Source organism: Diadema antillarum, unplaced genomic scaffold (assembly GCF_040938485.1).
Source record: "Diadema antillarum isolate AM-2024a unplaced genomic scaffold, OU_Dant_1.0 seq00000466_RagTag, whole genome shotgun sequence".
NCBI lineage: Eukaryota > Metazoa > Echinodermata > Echinoidea > Diadematoida > Diadematidae > Diadema > Diadema antillarum.
In genome coordinates this window covers 1042460-1061440 of record NW_027271436.1, presented here as the reverse complement: position 1 = coordinate 1061440, position 18981 = coordinate 1042460, and the positions used below count along the sequence as shown (strand labels likewise).

The following is an 18981-nucleotide window of genomic DNA, read 5'->3' as shown; positions in this document are numbered from 1 at the left end:
TGTCAACTTTGATGGCTGTCATCTTGATTTTTTTTTTTTTTTTTTTTAGCGGTTGATCTCAATTCTGTCTTAAACTATCAACAAGATTGGTGCCAAGTTTCAAGCTATTACCTCTATTTGATTTTTTTTTTTTTTTTTGGCTTCATCTCATCTGCTTCAGAACAATCTACTTTGAAATAATAGCGATCAGTATCACCTGAGCTACCACTTGGTATGAAAAGTTAGTTTGCAGGCACAAACCCTTGTTTGTCAAAGAAAAAGTCTGCATTTGCCAAGACTACTACACGCTTCACTGGCACTGCTACACGCGCCAGTGTCAGTGGTGCGTGTAGTAGTCTTGGCGCGCGCAGGCTTTTTCACGACCAACAAGGTCTTGTCACAACTAAAGTGGCCATTTTTACGTAGTGAGTTTTCAAGTTTGAGACATTTTAACTCCTGAACAGAAAATGGTACTGTCCCCTAATTTTCTCCAAATATTAATTATATGTCAAACAAAATTCTTGAAACGTTTCAAGATAATCCTTCAGTCTTTCTTTGATTTATGCTGAATCAAGCATTTTCATAATTTTCCTTTTTTCAGAAAAATATCAAAAAATGAGTGTTTTTTTCCTTAAAATCTCAATCCAGTTATCACAATAACCCACAAAAATGGTATCAACTTGTAGGTAATTTTATTCTCTTTCATATGACATCACATTTGTTGAAATCTAATGTTTCTATCGAATTCTATCATTTAAATAACAAATTCAGTAAATATGGCGGCCATCTTGGACGCCATCTTGGATTTGGAGGCTTTCGCAACAAATTTTTTGAGGTAGACCAGTGGAATGTTGTTTGTTACAATAAAAACTTGAAAATAAGCATGGTCTACTTAGTTTGTAGAGAGAGTGCAACTCGACCTCTGTTTTTAGCTTTTGGCCCCCCGGTTAATAGTGATACATGTCGCAGACGAGAGTTCAAAAGTGGCTGATGGTGCGGCTTCAGACGATATCACGTGATCGTCAGCTGCGATCGTAAATGTTTGGATTGGCGGGAAAGGCTGGTCGGCTGGATTCACGTGACACGTGATGTTGAGAATTGTCTCGTCCTCCCTCTCCAGGGTTTGGTAATGGATTGATATGATGCCTGGTGAAGGTCGATCTAACGTGAGTTAAACGACAGTACAAAAGGTTTACGTCGACTGATATGTAATAATGCATAGGATTTTTACCATTCATCGCGCTAGCATTGTTTTATTATCTCGGTTAAAGGACTGAATATCAGAAGATATTGTGTGTTAGGGAGGGACATGTTAGATTGCGTGGGCCAATCTTTTAGAAAACAAAAGTTAGCATGAAGAGGAGAAATTTGAAGAAAAATGCATCTATTTTCAAAATGATGCAAAAAAGAATGTATTTATCAATTTGTTCTCATAATTGTAACATTTATTTACTTCTTAATTCGTTTTTCATCACTTTTTTTTTCATATTGTTACTGACGGCGAATCTGTTTCTCTATGAAATTCACCCTTCGGACAATGTTCGAGCCACGCCGATGTTACGCCATATCCGTTCGTTCCTGAACACGTGACAGTGATACACTTATTTGGGCGTGGCGCAAAGAGTGTGGAGGCGGAGCTTGATGACGAAATTTTGACGTTGTCAGAAGAGATGGTGTACGTGTGGATTGGAGGAGACGGCTGGGTGGTGACGTTTACATGGCACACGATGAAAAGACTCACAATACTATCCTCGCCTCTGATCTCCGCAGTCTCAATAGACAAGATGCCGGCATTGGGCTGAGCGCCATCTACGAAACGAAAAGGGGCATCGTTGTACAAGATGATTTAGCATGATTAGACAATCATTTTATAAATCAAGCGAAATTTGGCAAAAAAAAAAGAGGACAAAACATGATGATATTATTTTTTTAACCTTTACAACATAAATCCTTTTGGGGTTTCGTGTGGTTTTACTCAATAGAATTAGGCCTCAAATTGTATGAACTTGAGGGTAGGCCATAGACTTGTAATCAGATTGGTCATGGTATGAGGGTATTACAAAAAAAAAAATGAGGACAAAACAAAATGTCCTCACCTACACCTTGATAAAAGGAAATCCGAATAATATTCGATGTTGAGCAATTTATCAAAAAAAAAAATTGATTATGAAAACAAATACTGCTGTATCTATAGTATACGAAAATAATAAAGAACGACACTCCCCTTCAAAAATACGTAGAATTACGTTGCTGGAACGACGTTTGTCTAAGAATTACGGGTTATTGGTCATATATTGTGGGACATTAAAGAGAAAGTTGACTATGATAGAAGCAAAAACAAGAGTAGAAACATGAATAATATTTGCAATTTGATAATTTCATTGACTGATGATCTAAAATAAAATGTGATTGAGTGAAATACAATTTATATTTACTTCTTTAAAGAATCGAGTTGTAAGGGGATTCTGTGACTTCAGTATAGTATCAGGGATTTAATAATGTTCTTTTTTTTTCATAATTCATAACCTTCCACTACAAAATTCCTGGAAGTCTTCATAAAGAAAAGTGACAGGCTGAGTAACGTTATGCCAGAAAACTGTTTTACAAAAGAAATATCACAGTTACCTCCGTCACATGAACCACCTCCTGATCCTATTTCATGTTCGCAGATGGAATGAATAAAGGCAAAAATAGAATTAGTTAGATTCTAGCCAGCATGAGTACAGGGTGAAAATACGGAAATGTTGAAGGGTACTATATACTCTACATGCATTCGGGTAAAAAATACTTAAGCAGTAGTTTGCAAAGTGTTTTTCTTTTTCTGTTTTGAAACTTGATACATTTATTACGAGTCCCGCTATTTTGGTCTATTGTTTGTATCTGTAATATCTGAATTTGAAAACTAGCAACACAGTGTCATAATTTCAAACCGAAAATGAATAGTTACAGAAAATTAAGAGATCTTATTAGTACCCTTCTTTCAAAGCGAAATGTTCTCATCATGAAAAGGCGAAAGGAAATTCAAAGCTTCTTACAAAATTCTTAATTTCAGCAGAAAATATATACGGTTCCAGTGTGATCAGTTTAAAAGACAACATCACGTGGTTAGGCCTACCTACTTCCAAAGTTTGCGTTTATCAAATCCCATAACAATGCTTTGTCGACCAGAAAAAATAAAGATGATGACGTATAACATGTTATGCACAATTAACTCACCTGGCAATTGTAGCGTGGCTGATCGCACGAGACCAAGCACGTGGCATTGTAGAACATCTCCTTTGTTTACCGAGGAAGATGTAAACGTGAGCTCACTCCTCAAGTCGTAGTAGACGTATTCCGTAAAGCCGTACGCCAAACCTAGTTTGCGTCGGCTTTCTGCATATCGCTTTTTAATGCCGGTTACATTTTCTTAGGAAAAGCGTGAAAAGGTACGAAACATTCTGTGAATTAGATAAGAATATTTTTACGTATAAATATTTGAGTTTCCCGACAAAACTTGTCCACATATTTGTACAAAAGGAGAAACATTATGATTATAGATGCTTATGATGACTGGCGGGGGAGGGAACATACCGAATGTTCCACCCGAAGGGTTTGAAATGCTATTGAGGGAGGTTATAAGTCCCGAGACGAAGTCGAGGGACTTTTAGCCTCCCGAAATAGCATTTCACACTCTGAGGATCGTTTTGTATGTTCCCGACAACAAAAGTCATCATCTGTTATATTATATGGGAAATACCATCATCTGTTATGGGTTGATATTAATAGTCAACACAAAAGTAATCTGAGAAAACTTACCTTCAACTTGTCACAGAAACTTAGGTCAATGTTTAGCATGGAGAATTTCCAAAGTCTGAAGAACGTGAACTTATAGTTATGAAGAGGTACAGTGCTTTGTGCGCAGACCGCTGGAACTACAGTGACCAGTTATTGTAATCTACATGTAGAAAATTTTCACCTTACGTTCATGAAAGTGGAGGTGCTGGTGGAAATCAATCTTGTTGGAGTTTATTTGGGATATGTTCACTGGAGAAGTTGACGCAGCAAACTCACGAATCTGCTGTGCCTGTGCGGTGCCAGGAAAAAATGGCAGAGGTAAAAATGGGAGAGGTAAAAATGGCAGAGGTGAAAATGGCAGAGGTAAAAATGGCAGAGGTAAAAATGGCAGAAGGAAAAAATGGCAGAGGAAAAAATGGCAGAGGTAAAAATGGCAGAGATAAAAATGACAGAGGTAAAACTGGCAGAGGTAATTATGTCAGAGGTAATCAGAAGTAATGAGAGCGATTTCGTCAGAGGTAAACGTATGAAGAGGTTTTGAATAATAAACCAGCCAGAGCAAACTGTATCTATCGAATTATCAAATCCAAACTGCAGATTTGAAGAATATTTATTGAATTATGTTTTTTTTTAATAGATCACTCTCATTATTCTGAGTTTGATTCAAGTGCAGTGGCGTAATCTGTCATTTCAGAGGAATATCAAACCAGCTAAGAGCCTAGTAGGCCTATGGGAAATTATTATTATTATCATAATAATGATAATAATAATTATTATTATTATTATTATTATTATTATCATTACTATTACTATTATATATCACTATAAGGGAGGTTCCAACAATGCTGCAAACCCCTTAAACAGTATAGTCCTACGTTTGTTCGCCAAATGAAGTTATCACACACACACACACACACACACGCACGCACGAAACCACTTTTGGTATAAACACATACTTATATACGCAGATATACATACTCTTACATACACACTCTTACACAAACGAATTTCGCTCACGTCCAGGCTAGTATATTGTCATCATTTTCCATTTTTTAACTGTTGAGTGTAAAGAAGAGAAGGAGACATAGTCGAAGCAAACCGCTCATTTTTCACCTGTTCTATGTTATTTTCTCACATTCCGGTTTCGTAGGAGCCTATTTAATTCACAAGGCCTGATCACGACACAATGTAGAAGTAAACATACCAAACGCAAAAAAACAACAACAACAACAACAAAAAAAACAGCTATTGTATCGGCAGGCATAAGTAAGCTCTTGCAAAATATTTTATTAAATTGTTCAAGTATCACATGGCTCAAAAACAAATATCTCGAAGTTTAATGAACACTTAGTGGTCATTTCACGAACTTATGCCTATTAAAACTGGAGACGAACTTTAGCAATAGACTGTTCTAGTGAGAGTAAGAACCGATAGTTTGCCATGGGATTTCTTTCAATTATTGTTGAACGAATCTGCAGGCGAAAAACAGATGTAAATGTTTGATGCCTTTCAAACTTAGCTGTTGCTCCAAAGTCAGATTCCATTATGATTAACGTAGTAAATTTATCAACATGGTGCGTTGCTAAAGATTGGTAGATTCAGCCTCCGCAAATGACATTGTTCCCTCGTTATACAACAACAGTAAGAAAACATCATTAAAAAGTAATACGAATCTTTTTTTTAATTTGTTAAAATATGGATATACCAAGGTGCCAAACGAAGATTTTACCATTCTGATTGTTAAAAACATTTCATTAGATTCATAAACATTTTTTTTTTTCGGGGGGGGGGGGGGTAGTTAAGTAGTATGTAGCACAGGAGAGTAAGAACATTTGCGGCTCTCGATTGACTACCAGGTTTTGATTTATAATGTATGCATTCAAAAATCTGTTTACAGTGACAATACAGATTGCACCAAGTCACTTTAAAGGTGAGAACTAATGCTACTCGTTTTTATGGGAAGTCACTAAATTTGGCAGAGTTTGTGCTATACACTAAAGGGCCATTTACACTTGCTTGGGATGACCACAATGCTACGAAAACTGTGGCACTTTGATGATTAGATGCAAATAGATAAACGAAAATATTACGGTGAGCTTACACTATACAGGGTGGCCCCCAAAATTTGAACAACAGGTTTTTAGGACTTTGTTGGGATGAAATGCGATAGTATTTCAGCTTGTTGGGTGGATCATCCATTCTTCATTGAAATAACATCAGAATCAATTTGGTGAAGAATTCTTTATTTATTACCAGTTCAGTTTGAATTGTCATTTCCGGGGTCTGCTCGTGTAGAAAATTCAGAGCTCTGTCCTGCATTGATATATGACATCGATAACAACACTTCTGCTGCATGAGAAGTAATCATGGAAAATGAATTAAAGCTATTTTTTTCATTATTGATTAAAATAAGGCTCCTTAAATATATACAAATGACAAATTTCTCACAAAAAGACAATATACAATAACATACAATACATACTATAACCATGTAAGAAAACCTGTTTGCAGGCAGTTTGCTGTCACTATGTTAGTCTAAAGTCTTCATTGGATGGGGAAATTACCTCTCCCTCCTTCGAGAGGGTGTGAAAGTTTGAATTAACATGGGTATTACGATCTGGTGTTGTGCATGATTTTTTTATTTTGAAGACTTTGGAGTCAGGCTAAATTTAATGTAGTAATAACACTGTGAAAATAATTTAAAGCCAAGAGTTAAAAAATTCAACCACCGGATGCATGACAAATATAAGTATACGCCTACTTTCTTTTCTGCATGAACCAACCCCATATTTATCATGACAACACGCACACTTTCTATGAATGTGAATAAATTCTTCTTTTTGTGCTGCCTTGATAAAGATCGATTGTGATCACTATGCACATGCATACTTTTTTTTTTCGTTTAAATGTTTATAATAACGTACATCATTTACGTCACGGTTCATGCACTCTTATCTCATAACTCGATGAAAACGTTCCGAATAAACCAGAGAGAGGCCAGGTGAGGCGATATGCATTCTACCTGTAAGTGAGGAAAACGAGGGAAATATTTTGTACATGTACGTAGGCCCTACTGGTCGTGAAGGAATACAGTTTTCATTCTGGACAATTTGTGTACGTGCTCCATTTGCAATAGTTTAGAGACGATGGGGGCTGGGTGGGAGGTTTGGTCCTTGCCATTAAAACGCAGATGTTATTCGTGAGAAAAAAAAAATGCAGGAAAGCGTAGGGGAGACCGGGAAGAAATTGGAAATTTTTGCATCATCATGAAAGATTCCTTGTAACTTTTAAAATATCTTGTCAAACTAGGTCATAATCATAATTATGTAGTATAGGTTCTGAAATTCACAGTAGAGTACATAGTGATACCCCTATATATATAAAAACATTTTCATGTAATTAATGATTTGTTTAACCCCTAATTTTGGGGAAATGGGACATCAAGCGGGGAGAAATGACACAACCTGGAGAGAAATTTGATTACCATCATGGCCGGAGTAGGATTTACATAAACATATGAGAAATGTAACACTGCCCTATCATGTTTCTCCAGTGGTAACAGAAACAGTAAAAGATCCCTGCGAATATTTCATACCTGCATGTCTGTTATCAAGCAATTTTGTTTTCAGAAGTTTGCACACTAGTATTAAAATACCTATTAAGATAGTATAGGACCTACCAGATCTACTGTACGTTTGATATTACTGACAAGATACCTGTAAAGCTGTATAGAGGTTAATATGTCCATTTTCAGGTGTACTGAGGCTCATTTTTTCACTGATATAATTGGATTGTTGACTGGCCGAGCATTTTTCAAGTTACATGAGTGTCCCATATTTCTTCCCGGTCTCCCCCGTGCTTTATTTCAGGAGAAGGCACGAAAAGCGCGTATTGCGAGAAAAGTGTCAGAAACATGAAGAAAAAAAAATCTCTGTCACTTTTACCTCGTCCTCTTGCATTTCTACAACTAAATTTTTATCAATGACATTTTATCTCTGGCATTTTGACCACCAACATTACGACCACTGACGACTTTACCTCTGATATTTTTACCACTGACATAATAGTTATTTGACTCTGACATTTTTACCTCTTACATTATTACCTCTGACAATTTTACCCCTGTCATTTTAACCTCTGACAAATTTACCTCCGACATTTTTACCTCTGCCATTCTTACCGCTGCCATTTTTACCCCTGCCATTTTTACCCCTGCCATTTTTACCTCTGCCATTTTTACCTCTACCATTTTTACCTCTGCCATTTTGGTTCGGTGTAAAAATGGCAGAGGCAGAGGTAAAAATGGCGGAGGTAAAAATGGCAGAGTACCACTGTTTGTTGATGCTGATCGATTTCTGGCGCTACTCATGCCCGTAGATTTAGGCCTACCCTGGGCTAGTAGGGGTAGCACTGTGCTTGTTGAAGGACCAGAACCAGGTTCTGATGATGATGTACTGGCACAGGCAGTATTGTACTGACATTGTCCTAAAATTGTGAAACTCATCTGTCGTTTTTGTGCTTCTTGAATTCTGGAGTAATGTTTCAGACTAGATTCTGCCTTGTGACCCGAAACTGCCATGATATGAAGTGCTTCAAAGCCTGCTGCGTCGAGAGTTGTGATAGTCGTTGCACGCAAATAGTGATTCGTGTATTTTGTAGAACAGTTTGCTTCAGTTGAAATTTTCACCATCATTTGTCCCAGGGTGTTCTTGCCAACAGGCATATTGTCATACCACGGAGTTTGGCTATCAGGACTGAATTTAGCCTTTGGTCGTTGCCACAAGAATGCACATGAAGGATTAAGTCGTGGAATGTAAGAATAGAATGACTTCACTGGGCAATCATCTGAAGCACTCTCATACATCCTACCTGTTTGCCTTTCCTCACCGTCACCGCCAAACCCACCACGATGATTCTTTTTTAATTTGTCTTTCTTCACGTAGACGTCAGATCGGTTGGTTGAGTCTGTTGCAATAGGAAAGCCGTCTTTCTTCATGTATCGCAGGTTTTCGCGGCCGCGATTACAGAAATGTGGCGTGACATTCATGAAAACTTTATTTTGAAGTCTTCTTGGTGTAGAAACATCCAAAGCTGAAGAGTTCTTGATTTTGATCATGTCATCCTTTGTGATTGGCTCCTTGTGTTTGATAACTCCTTTTCCCTCACTTTTGAGCTTCTGCATCACCGCTTGGAACATGTCGTTAGCAGGTTTGAAGATAGTATTGTTCGTATTATCAATTGATTTCACGCTCTGAAAGTGGCGCATCAAACCGTACCTTATTGATATCATGGTACGCTTAGCGTAGAGGTCTCCGGTGGCTTGCCGTACCTTAGCGTAGAAAATATAACCGGGGGGCCAAAAGCTAAAAACAGAGGTCGAGTTGCACTCTCTCTACAAACTAAGTAGACCATGCTTATTTTCAAGTTTTTATTGTAACAAACAACATTCCACTGGTCTACCTCAAAAAAATTTGTTGCGAAAGCCTCCAAATCCAAGATGGCGTCCAAGATGGCCGCCATATTTACTGAATTTGTTATTTAAATGATAGAATTCGATAGAAACATTAGATTTCAACAAATGTGATGTCATATGAAAGAGAATAAAATTTTCTGCAAGTTGATACCATTTTTGTGGGTTATTGTGATAAATGGATTCAGATTTTAAGGAAAAAACACTCATTTTTTGATATTTTTCTGAAAAAAGGAAAATCATGAAAATGTTTGATTCAGCATAAATCAAAGAAAGACTGAAGGATTATCTTGAAACGTTTCAAAACTTTTGTTTGACATATGATTAATATTTGGAGAAAATTAGGGGTCACTACCATTTTTGGTTCAGGAGTTATAATGTCTCAAACTTGAAAACTCACTACGTAAAAATGGCTACTTTAGTTGTGACCAAGATCTTGTTGGTCATAAAAAAGTCTGCGCGCACCAAGACTACCACACGCACCACTGGCACTGGCGCTTGTAGCAGTGCCAGTGGTGCGTGTAGTAGTCTTGGCAAATGCAGACTTTTTCTTTGACAAACAAGGGTTTGTGCCTGCAAACTAACTTTTCATACCAAGTGGTAGCTCAGGTGATACTGATCGCTATTATTTCAAAGTAGATTGCTCTGAAGCAGATGAGATGAAGCCAAAAAAAAAAAAAAAAAATCAAATAGAGGTAGTAGCTTGAAACTTGGCACCAATCTTGTTGTAGATAGTTTAAGACAGAATTTAGATCAACCGCTCCAAAAAAAAAAAAAAAAAATCAAGACGACAGCAATCAAAGTTGACATAGTGTATTGCGCCAATTAAATGTAGTATTTCGAGTCTGATACAATTTTGTCTGTTGCGCTATCTTAAACTGTCTTAGGTGTTTATGGACTTTTTTTTAAAGCCAGTGATATTCTACTCTCCGAAAAAGAAAAAAACAACAACAAATCGAGTGGAAGTTTTTACTTTTGATGTGAGGAGTGAATAACAGAAAACGGTGAGTTTAGAGTGAAATTGGAGTGATTTTGAGTGAAAATGTTCATTTTCACTCATTTTAGAGTGACCTTAGGCAGGGCCCCACACTAACTTTTATTTTTGGTGGCCCAAAGGCAAATATTCGACCTTTTTCGGTGGCCCGATCAGGCCACCAAATTCTTCATTTCTGACATTTTGGTGGCCCGACGTGCGTTTTTGGTGGCCCTGGGCCACCGGACCATAGTGTCGAGCCCTGCCTTATAGGGATCACTCGTCACTCTTCGAGTGATCCCCGAGGTCACTCTAAAATGAATGAAAATGAACATTTTCACTCTCGAGAGATCCTTATATCTAATATGGGAAAGCATCTACCAATGGCATAAGTTCAGATCAATTGTGACACTATAACCCACATGAAATCAGCATAAAAACAATGTAAGAAAATCTGATAATAGTGAATACAGTTTCAGCATGCTTATTTGTAAATGTGAATATACAGAACGAATAATCAATTTGGACAATTTTATTCGAACAATATACTGAAAAGTAATTTCGCACAACACATTTAAGAGCAAAGTTGAGAAATTACCGCCATGTCGGATTTCTTCCCTTTTTTTTGGGGGGGGGGGGGGGGGTTCGGATCAGAAGGGCTTTCAAGGACATCTGCGGATCAGACATTATTACACATATACCATCATCATTCACGTTTCTACAACAGCAGAGTAACATACAAGTAAAAAAGCATATCTTTGATACAGAAGCATTTCTTTTTTTATCAAAGATTAGGCCTTACCCAAACACTGGAATGAGCTCCACCCCCCCCCCCCCCAAAAAAAAAGACCCTCAATATGGTTTACACTAGTACAATATCGTTCGGATGTATAGAAACATGTAATAGATAGCAATATAAGAAGATTAAAAAGATATATCAAATTATAAGTTACAGTGTATAAGCTGAGATTTAATTTTCACGCAACACACTAAAGGTATTGTTTACCATTGGGAGAGATATCACATTCGATTTATATGTGCAGGTTTGTTGTATCACAAAACATTCTACCATGTAAAAAAAATTATAATAAAGCCTAAAACATACGGAGATAACACCATTTCTTTTCAAGAAACCATAACCATGATAACTGTTAACAATTTAGTATATAAAAAAACATTCTTATCAGATCTATTTAGTACATCTAACAATATTTAGCATTAATTATACTGATTTAAGTTCGTACATTAGTTGTTCTATCCCTAACTCACAGGTTAGACCTAGTTTGAGGAAATGAGTAAAGCTGGGTTTTGTTTTACGGCGTGCACTAATGGTAAAAAAGGCCTTGAATGACAACCTTGATTAATTACCGCCATCTTGAATTTTGTGTGGATACTATTTTTATCGCTAAATATTACACACAAATTCCAGCTCCTATCTCTTTTTGGAAAATACTTTCTGTTCAATCTCATCTGTCTCAGAACAATCTATTATGATGAAATGCTACAGTAATAGCGACACCTATATACCACTTGGCATGAAAAGTTAGTTTGCAGGTACTTGCAAGTCACTGGATCATAACAATATTGCATGTGACCATGTAAACACATTGTATGCAAAATTTATAATGCATAAATATAATTTTTTCAAGTTTTAGATGTTAACTTATCAACAGTGTATGATGTTGCCTATAATTCCAGAAATATGAATAATGTCTCAATCTCAGTAAATCTCAATCTCAATCGCAGGTTTCAAAACAATTCTTCAGTTCTTCTTTAATATTAAATCATGCATTTTTACATTTCTTCCTTTTTTCAAAACAATATAAAAATATGTATTCCCCCCCCCCCCAAAAAAAAGAGAAGCAAACAACTCCCCCCCAATTTATCACAATACACAGCCAAAGTGGTATCAACTTTTACTGAAGTTTTGCTCTCCTTCATAAGATTATGACATCAAATTTGTTGCAATCCAATATCTCTATCAAATTTTACGTTTGAAATGTTAAATTCAATAAAAATGGCGGCCCTATTGGACCGCATCTGTACTTTGGAGGTTTTTGCAACAAATCTACTGAGGTGTACTTACGGAACATTGCTTAGTATACTTAATATTATAAATGGTCTTGTTTATAGAGAGAGTGGAACTCGAAAAGTAGGCACGATCTTTGATTTGACCCTCTGTGACGTCTTTGGGAACAGATGCGTGCAAATATATATTATGTAAATTGGATTTCAAGTTTGAGAAATTATAACTCCTGAACCAAATACAATACTGACCCCTAATTTTCTTCAAATATTGATTATATTATGGGAAAGATGTTAATTTCTGCATAGTTTTCATAAACATTTTTAATTTAATTTTTTTTTTTACTTTTTAGAGAAATATTCATGGTGCATTCTGAAAAATGTCTCCATAAAAACCTAAGATGGTTTGAAATACCATTAAAATGTTCAGAATATATAAAAACCATATAAATAGACAGCAAAACAGACAAAATTGTATCAAAATCAAAATGATACATTTACTTTGGCGCAATACACTATGTCAGCTCTGATGGCCTGCAATCTTGAATTTCTTGAGTGATTGATCCAAATTTTGTTTTAAACTTTCTATAGCAAGGTTAGTGTTTCAAGCTTCTACCTCTATTTGAAAGATATTTTTGCTTCATCTCATCTGCTTCAGAACAATCTACTTTGAAATAATAGCAATCAGCGTCACCTGAGCTACCACTTGGTATGAAAAAGTTAGTTTGCAGGCACAAACCCTTGTTTGTCAAAGAAAAAGTCTGCGTTTGCCAAGACTACTACACGCACCACTGGCGCTGCTACAAGCGCCAGTGCCAGTGGTGCGTGTAGTAGTCTTGGCGTGCCCAGGCTTTTTTTCACGACAAACAAGGTCTTGTCACAACTAAAGTGGCCATTTTTACATAGTGAGTTTTCAAGTTTGAGACATTATTACTCCTGAACCAAAAATGGTACTGAGCCCTAATTTTCTCCCAATATTAATTATATGTCAAACAAAATTTTTGAAACGTTTCAAGATAATCCTTCAGTCTTTCTTTGATTTATGCTGAATCAAGCATTTTCATGATTTTCCTTTTTTCAGAAAAATATCAAAAAATGAGTGTTTTTTCCTTAAAATCTGAATCCAATTATCACAATAACCCACAAAAATGGTATCGACTTGTAGACAATTTTATTCTCTTTCATATGACATCAAATTTGTTGAAGTCTGATGTTTCAATCAAATTCTATCATTTAAATAACAAATTCAGTAAATATGGCGGCCATCTTGGACGCCATCTTGGATTTAGAGGCTTTCGCAACAATTTTTTTGAGGTAGACCAGTGGAATGTTGTTTGTTACAATAAAAACTTGAAAATAAGCATGGTCTACTTAGTTTGTAGAGAGAGTGCAACTCACTCGTTAAGGAAGCGACTTTTTGGGGTTTGGCCCTCCGGTTAATACGGAGAAAACGACGTAGTTCAGCGGGGGACTTCTGTTCGACACAAAGAGATTTTCCCCAGTGGTGGGGAGGAGAAAAATCTCTTTGGTTCGACATCGGCGATTGAAATATCCCTTTCCGTGCAGTAATATCGTAAAACATTCACTGCGTGTTTTATGACATCCTTCGTGTTCTTTGAGTCCTTTTCTGAAATGATACTGTCGAGTTCGTTGTCGGAAAACGAAGGAAATCTTGCATTTTGAGCAGAATTTTCCGTGGAAGCCATGTTCGCAACGTCAACCACCAGAACAACGCACTCGATCGCGCAACGCAACGCGTGGAGCCAAATTTACTGTGCGCGGGTCCTTCAAATGGACAGAGGTTCCATAGAACCTCTTTGTTCAAATCACACTTTCGTACGCATTACAATAATCGATCATCTGCTTTTTCACATCGTATTGCATAGGCAAATTTATCCTATCGATTGCGTGAAAATATGATCGTTCAATTGTTTGGTATCGTTTGTCATTTGTTACGTGAATATGTTCGTCCATGGGAGAACATAACAAAAATGGTCTCCCATGGGCGAACATAACGAATGTGCCTCCATCACGTGACTGTGTTTAGCCAATCACTAACCGGTATTTGACTAACTCATTGAATATAAAGTAATGTTCTGTATATTGCAACGACTCATCTGATCTTGCTAGAAAGAATGAGTCAAAGAGAAGAAGATTAAGCATCAAAATATATGTATGCCTATGAGTAAAATTTACGTGTCCTAAAAATTGCTTGATATTGAAATTGCATTAAAATACACCTTGGAATGAAACTATGGGATTGTACCGTTCTATCATTAAAATGCTGTCATCGGAGAAGTAGTCCTGATTTGGAAAAGACATGGTTTCCTGGACATACTCGTCTCTGTAACGGAGATAAAGAGTTTGCTGATAGTAATACATTTGCCTGGTTAGTATAGACAAACTATCAAGTTTTGCGAAATCCTACCGAGTTATTTTGGCGTATTGGAATAGTTGAACATTATTTCTCATTCACTTACTTTCTCCTTCGCATCGTACACCAGCATCCTCGCCATGACCACACGACCCCCAACCCTGGCCCGTACAACCCCAGGGAAGTCTGAAGCACTCCAGTAGAGAATTCTCATTTCCCGTGGGACAGTAAACTGCGTGGTCGAGCCACACTGGTCCCGAGCCCTGTCCGAAGTGAGCGTCGATGAAGTGTGCCGAAGCCCTCGGGTAGCCTAGCTGTTTGCATACCACGTGAGCTTCTTCTATACTCCAGCCACCGTCACACACAGTGCCCCAAATCCCATCGCACTCTATCTCGACTCGACCTTCTTTCTCGTTGGACCCTCCTACCAGTCTCACTGGAGATGAGATAAAATCAAAATATATACCATCAGTTATAATAAAAGATTATAAATAAATAAATAAATAAATAAATGAATAATAGAATATTCTCATCAGAGAGAACATAAAGTACGTGCATAAAATGTATTTGAATGATGAAGATTTTGAAATCAGTCGCTACAGCATGAAGAAAAAGCAGTCAACCATGCTGAAATATTTCCTACAAGAGCTTCCGTTAACTTTTGAAAATCTAGAATAGCAGCAAGGCATATCAACATAGATATCTACAAGTTGTATACAAAAAAAAACGCGCTGTCGGCATTCTTTTAGGATCATTATCATCATAATCATATAAAGAAATGAATACATCTTAATACATCGATTGAGGATTTCTAAATCATTTTTTTTAACATGACTTTTTAACAACTGTACGGTTCAAAGGAGAAGAGCAACCATGGCAAACAACTGGAATGAAAGAGATAATATCATTTTATCGCACATCACTTCTGAATTTTGATTATAATTTTTTTTCTAGAAATATTCGGAGAAAAAAAAAGAAAATGTATACTAGAAGACGTTTAAACTGATGCCTCCTGAGGAGTCTGGACAGATTGAGATTCGCTAGGATGCTTGCTCAGGAGATTATGCTTTTCTTACTGATGAATTCTAGACAAAAAAAAAATCCCCCCAAACAAAACAAAACAAAACAAAACAACAGAAGGTTAGTTTGGACTAAATCCAGCGGAGGGCTTGTTTGCTTACCGGTTTCACTGTCACAGACTTTCGTGCAGTGCGTGCCCACAACAGTACGGTAGGCGCCTTAGGCTGTCCGTTAACTCACATTCTACATTGTATTTCCGTCCTATGCTAGATAGTAACTCGAAAAGACAGCTAATCGGACCGATTACTTCTTTTCCAAGGCATCACAGCACAATTTGAAGCAAATACTTGACATATTACGTCTTGACCTACAACGTCATCAGGATGATTTCAGGTAATACAAGTAAGTGATTCCTTTTCTACTGAGAAACGGTTTGAAGCTCATGATAAGAGGTGATAGGTTACACACGTCACTGCTAAAACAATGAAAAGCTTAAATTCTTCTGACACTTTAGGTTCGGTTAGTTTTGTGAAAATTTCAACACGTTGCATTATTCAAATTAACTAGTTATCACTCCTTAACACCTAAGACTTGTCTCTCACAGATAGAGATATGGTCGGTCGGTCGGGTTGTTTAGAAAACTAGAAATCTCGGTTGAAATATGATTATGGGACGTTAGTTTTCGCTGTTCACAGCGAGGTATATACCTGCTACATTAAGCGTGGGAAGAAATAAATCCCACTAAGTATTCGTTTGATCGTTTCCAGAACTCCTGTAAAGCACACATAGACAAAGATTATTACATATTCAGTACATTTTAAACTTATAAAGAACGTGTATTGATTTATGGAGATGAAAAAATGTCAACGAGATTTATGTCGGTTTACCTATGAAAGCCAAAGTCCTTAGCGAGTCCGTTGAGAACGACGAATAATCTTCCCAGTAGCTTCTCAGACATATCGACGCATAATGTTTTGCTTTTCTCTGTTTTAATGAATTTTCCAGGCGAGTAAAATTCGTAACATATGGCTATCGACTTCTTTGGACATTGTGGTGTCATCATATCCGCTTAGAAATCAATATTAATTTGCCTTTCATGACACTATGTGGATGAAAATGTACTAATCATCGCACTCGGTGAAAGGTTCACTTCCGTCCCGATGAAAGTGGAATGACGTCATCGTAAAGTGGAATGACGTCATCCTTTCTTTGGAAGGAATCCAGTGAACTGTGTTTCTTCACAGTTCATATGACCCACGGACTGTGAATCATCATTTATCGTTTTTATCATCAAAGAAATCTGAAACCCAGACTCATAAATTTGTGTATTGCTTTGGACAGGACACTCAATTGAAGCAACTCCATCGTCTGCATTTTTGAGGAGCTTTCATTCTTGTCTGTTCTCTGTCTTGTAAGGGGGGGGGGTCTTCTTTTTTTCAGCTTAGGTAAAGTTTCATCGCAGATCTCAAAATGTTTAAAGTGACTTCAAATATCGGCGATGTGGTGATGTCATTTCATATGAATATGTATGTATATATATATATATATATATATATGAAGGGTTTGTTTGCAAAAACCGATAAGTCCATTTTTGAAGATTTTGAAGTACGATCTCTGTCATAAAGTACAAAATAATACCTTTTAAATGATATATTGGTTACTACATATAAAGGTATATTTTTGAAGTTATGGTCAAAAGAAGCAAACATTTTCTTATTATTCTCTTTGTTTTTCTTGACCTTTAATCGCAAATATCTCCATTTGGCAAATATGGACTTATCGTTTTTTGCAAACAAACTCTTCATATATACATATATATACATATATATATATATATATATATATATATATATACATGTATATACACTCAACACAAAAAGTAAGTTCCCCCCTACCATTTTTGGATATATCTCAAAAAGTATTTTACCGATTTTCATAATTCAAACGGAAATGGATAAGGAATTGTATTACTCATAGCATGAGTGGCAAACCATTGCCACCAGATATCATTATTGCTGTGAAAAATGCATTTTATGTCAAAATGCATGGAAACAAAAGTTGCACTTTAGTGATTTGCAATGACTTTTACACAAATAATCAAACAATCACTCATGATTCTGAGCATTTAAGCATGGTTTATTGCATTTTTCTCTATCTCTTTCTTTTCATGAGCATACAGTGAAGTATTTGATAATTGATATGTCCACCATCCGCTTCAATGACCAGCCGGCATCTCTTCCTCATACTGTTAACTAAAGTTTGTACTTTGCGCTGCTCAATGTTGGCCCATGCTTTCTGCAAGATGCGCTGAAATTCTTGCAGTGAAGTGTCATCTTTCACCTTCTTGCTCGCTTTCCGCTTAATGATATCCCAAAGATTCTCAGCTGGATTACAGTCAGGGGATCTTGCAGGCCACTCCATACGTTCGATGCCATTTCCCTCAACAAACTAATCTACAACTTGAGCGCATGACGCAAAATGGCCATAAGCACATTATTGTGATCAACCCAAATTGGAATTACAAATCACATGGCTTCTACCAACATTTTCATATTGAAAAGGCCTATTGTTTAAAAAGTATGCATAACATCTGTTTAATAGGGAAGCACATTGTATCTGAAGAATTCCTGAGAATTATACAATTTAAAAAGGTCATTTGTTAACTTGCATAGGAAATGTATACATTATGATTCATATAGCCTGAAGTGCAACTTTTTTTCCTGTGTATTTTGACATAAAATGCGTTTTTTACAAGAATAATGATATCAGGGGGCAATGATATGCCATTCATGTTATGAGTAATGAAATTACCTATCTATTCCCTTTTGAATATGAAAATCCGTATAATACTTTTTAAGATATATCCAAAAATGTTAGGGGGGAACTTACTTTTTTGTTGTTGCTGAGTGTACTATGTATAATTATACAGTATGTCCCCAAAAAAAAATTACAACGGGACCCCCCGCAATGATATCTTTAAAAATAGTGAATCAATCTAAATACAAGTTCAGGGTATGAAACTTTAACTCATTACCCACATCTTACAGAAAACCCCATTCGATTTGCTTCAGTGGTTAAAGAGAAATGAGGAATTTTGTACAGGATGTCGGGAATCTCTTTTGTCCAAGTTCTGTCTATTATTCACGCACTAGAGCCTTGAATTGCTAAAATTGGAAAAATTAGACTAATGATATGCTTTACAACAATTTGCATTTTTCTGTGACCGCTTAACCAAATTGAATGAGGTTTTCTGCAAAATAGAGCTAAGATGTTATATCTTAAGGCCCCGAAGTAGCACTTAGACAGGTTGGTGATTTTGGATGTTATCAATTCGAAAATTTGATTGTAATTTTTGAGGGATAT

The 18981-nt window shown here is 36.5% G+C and overlaps 1 protein-coding gene across 1 annotated transcript; it reads right to left on the bottom strand.

Moving 5' to 3' along the window:
• Window positions 1–907: 907 nt before the first annotated feature.
• LOC139733265 (uncharacterized) lies at window positions 908–11573 on the bottom strand. The gene is made up of 6 exons (XM_071644105.1): window positions 11568–11573; window positions 8086–9148; window positions 3196–3387; window positions 2605–2631; window positions 1507–1788; window positions 908–1140 (listed from the first exon to the last, which is right to left on the bottom strand). The coding sequence occupies exons 1-6, from the start codon at window positions 11571–11573 to the stop codon at window positions 908–910; spliced, it is 1803 nt and encodes a 600-aa protein (XP_071500206.1).
• Window positions 11574–18981: the final 7408 nt, after the last annotated feature.

What these genes read in the sequence shown, in the direction of transcription:
- LOC139733265 (XM_071644105.1), bottom strand. An exon ending in ATCAGCATCAACAAACAGTG is followed by an intron (nt 3,388 to 8,085) that starts GTACTCTGCCAT and finishes GCTTTTCCTAAG; the next exon opens with AAAATGTAACCGGCATTAAA. An exon ending in AGGTGGTTCATGTGACGGAG is followed by an intron (nt 1,789 to 2,604) that starts GTAACTGTGATA and finishes TTCGTTTCGTAG; the next exon opens with ATGGCGCTCAGCCCAATGCC.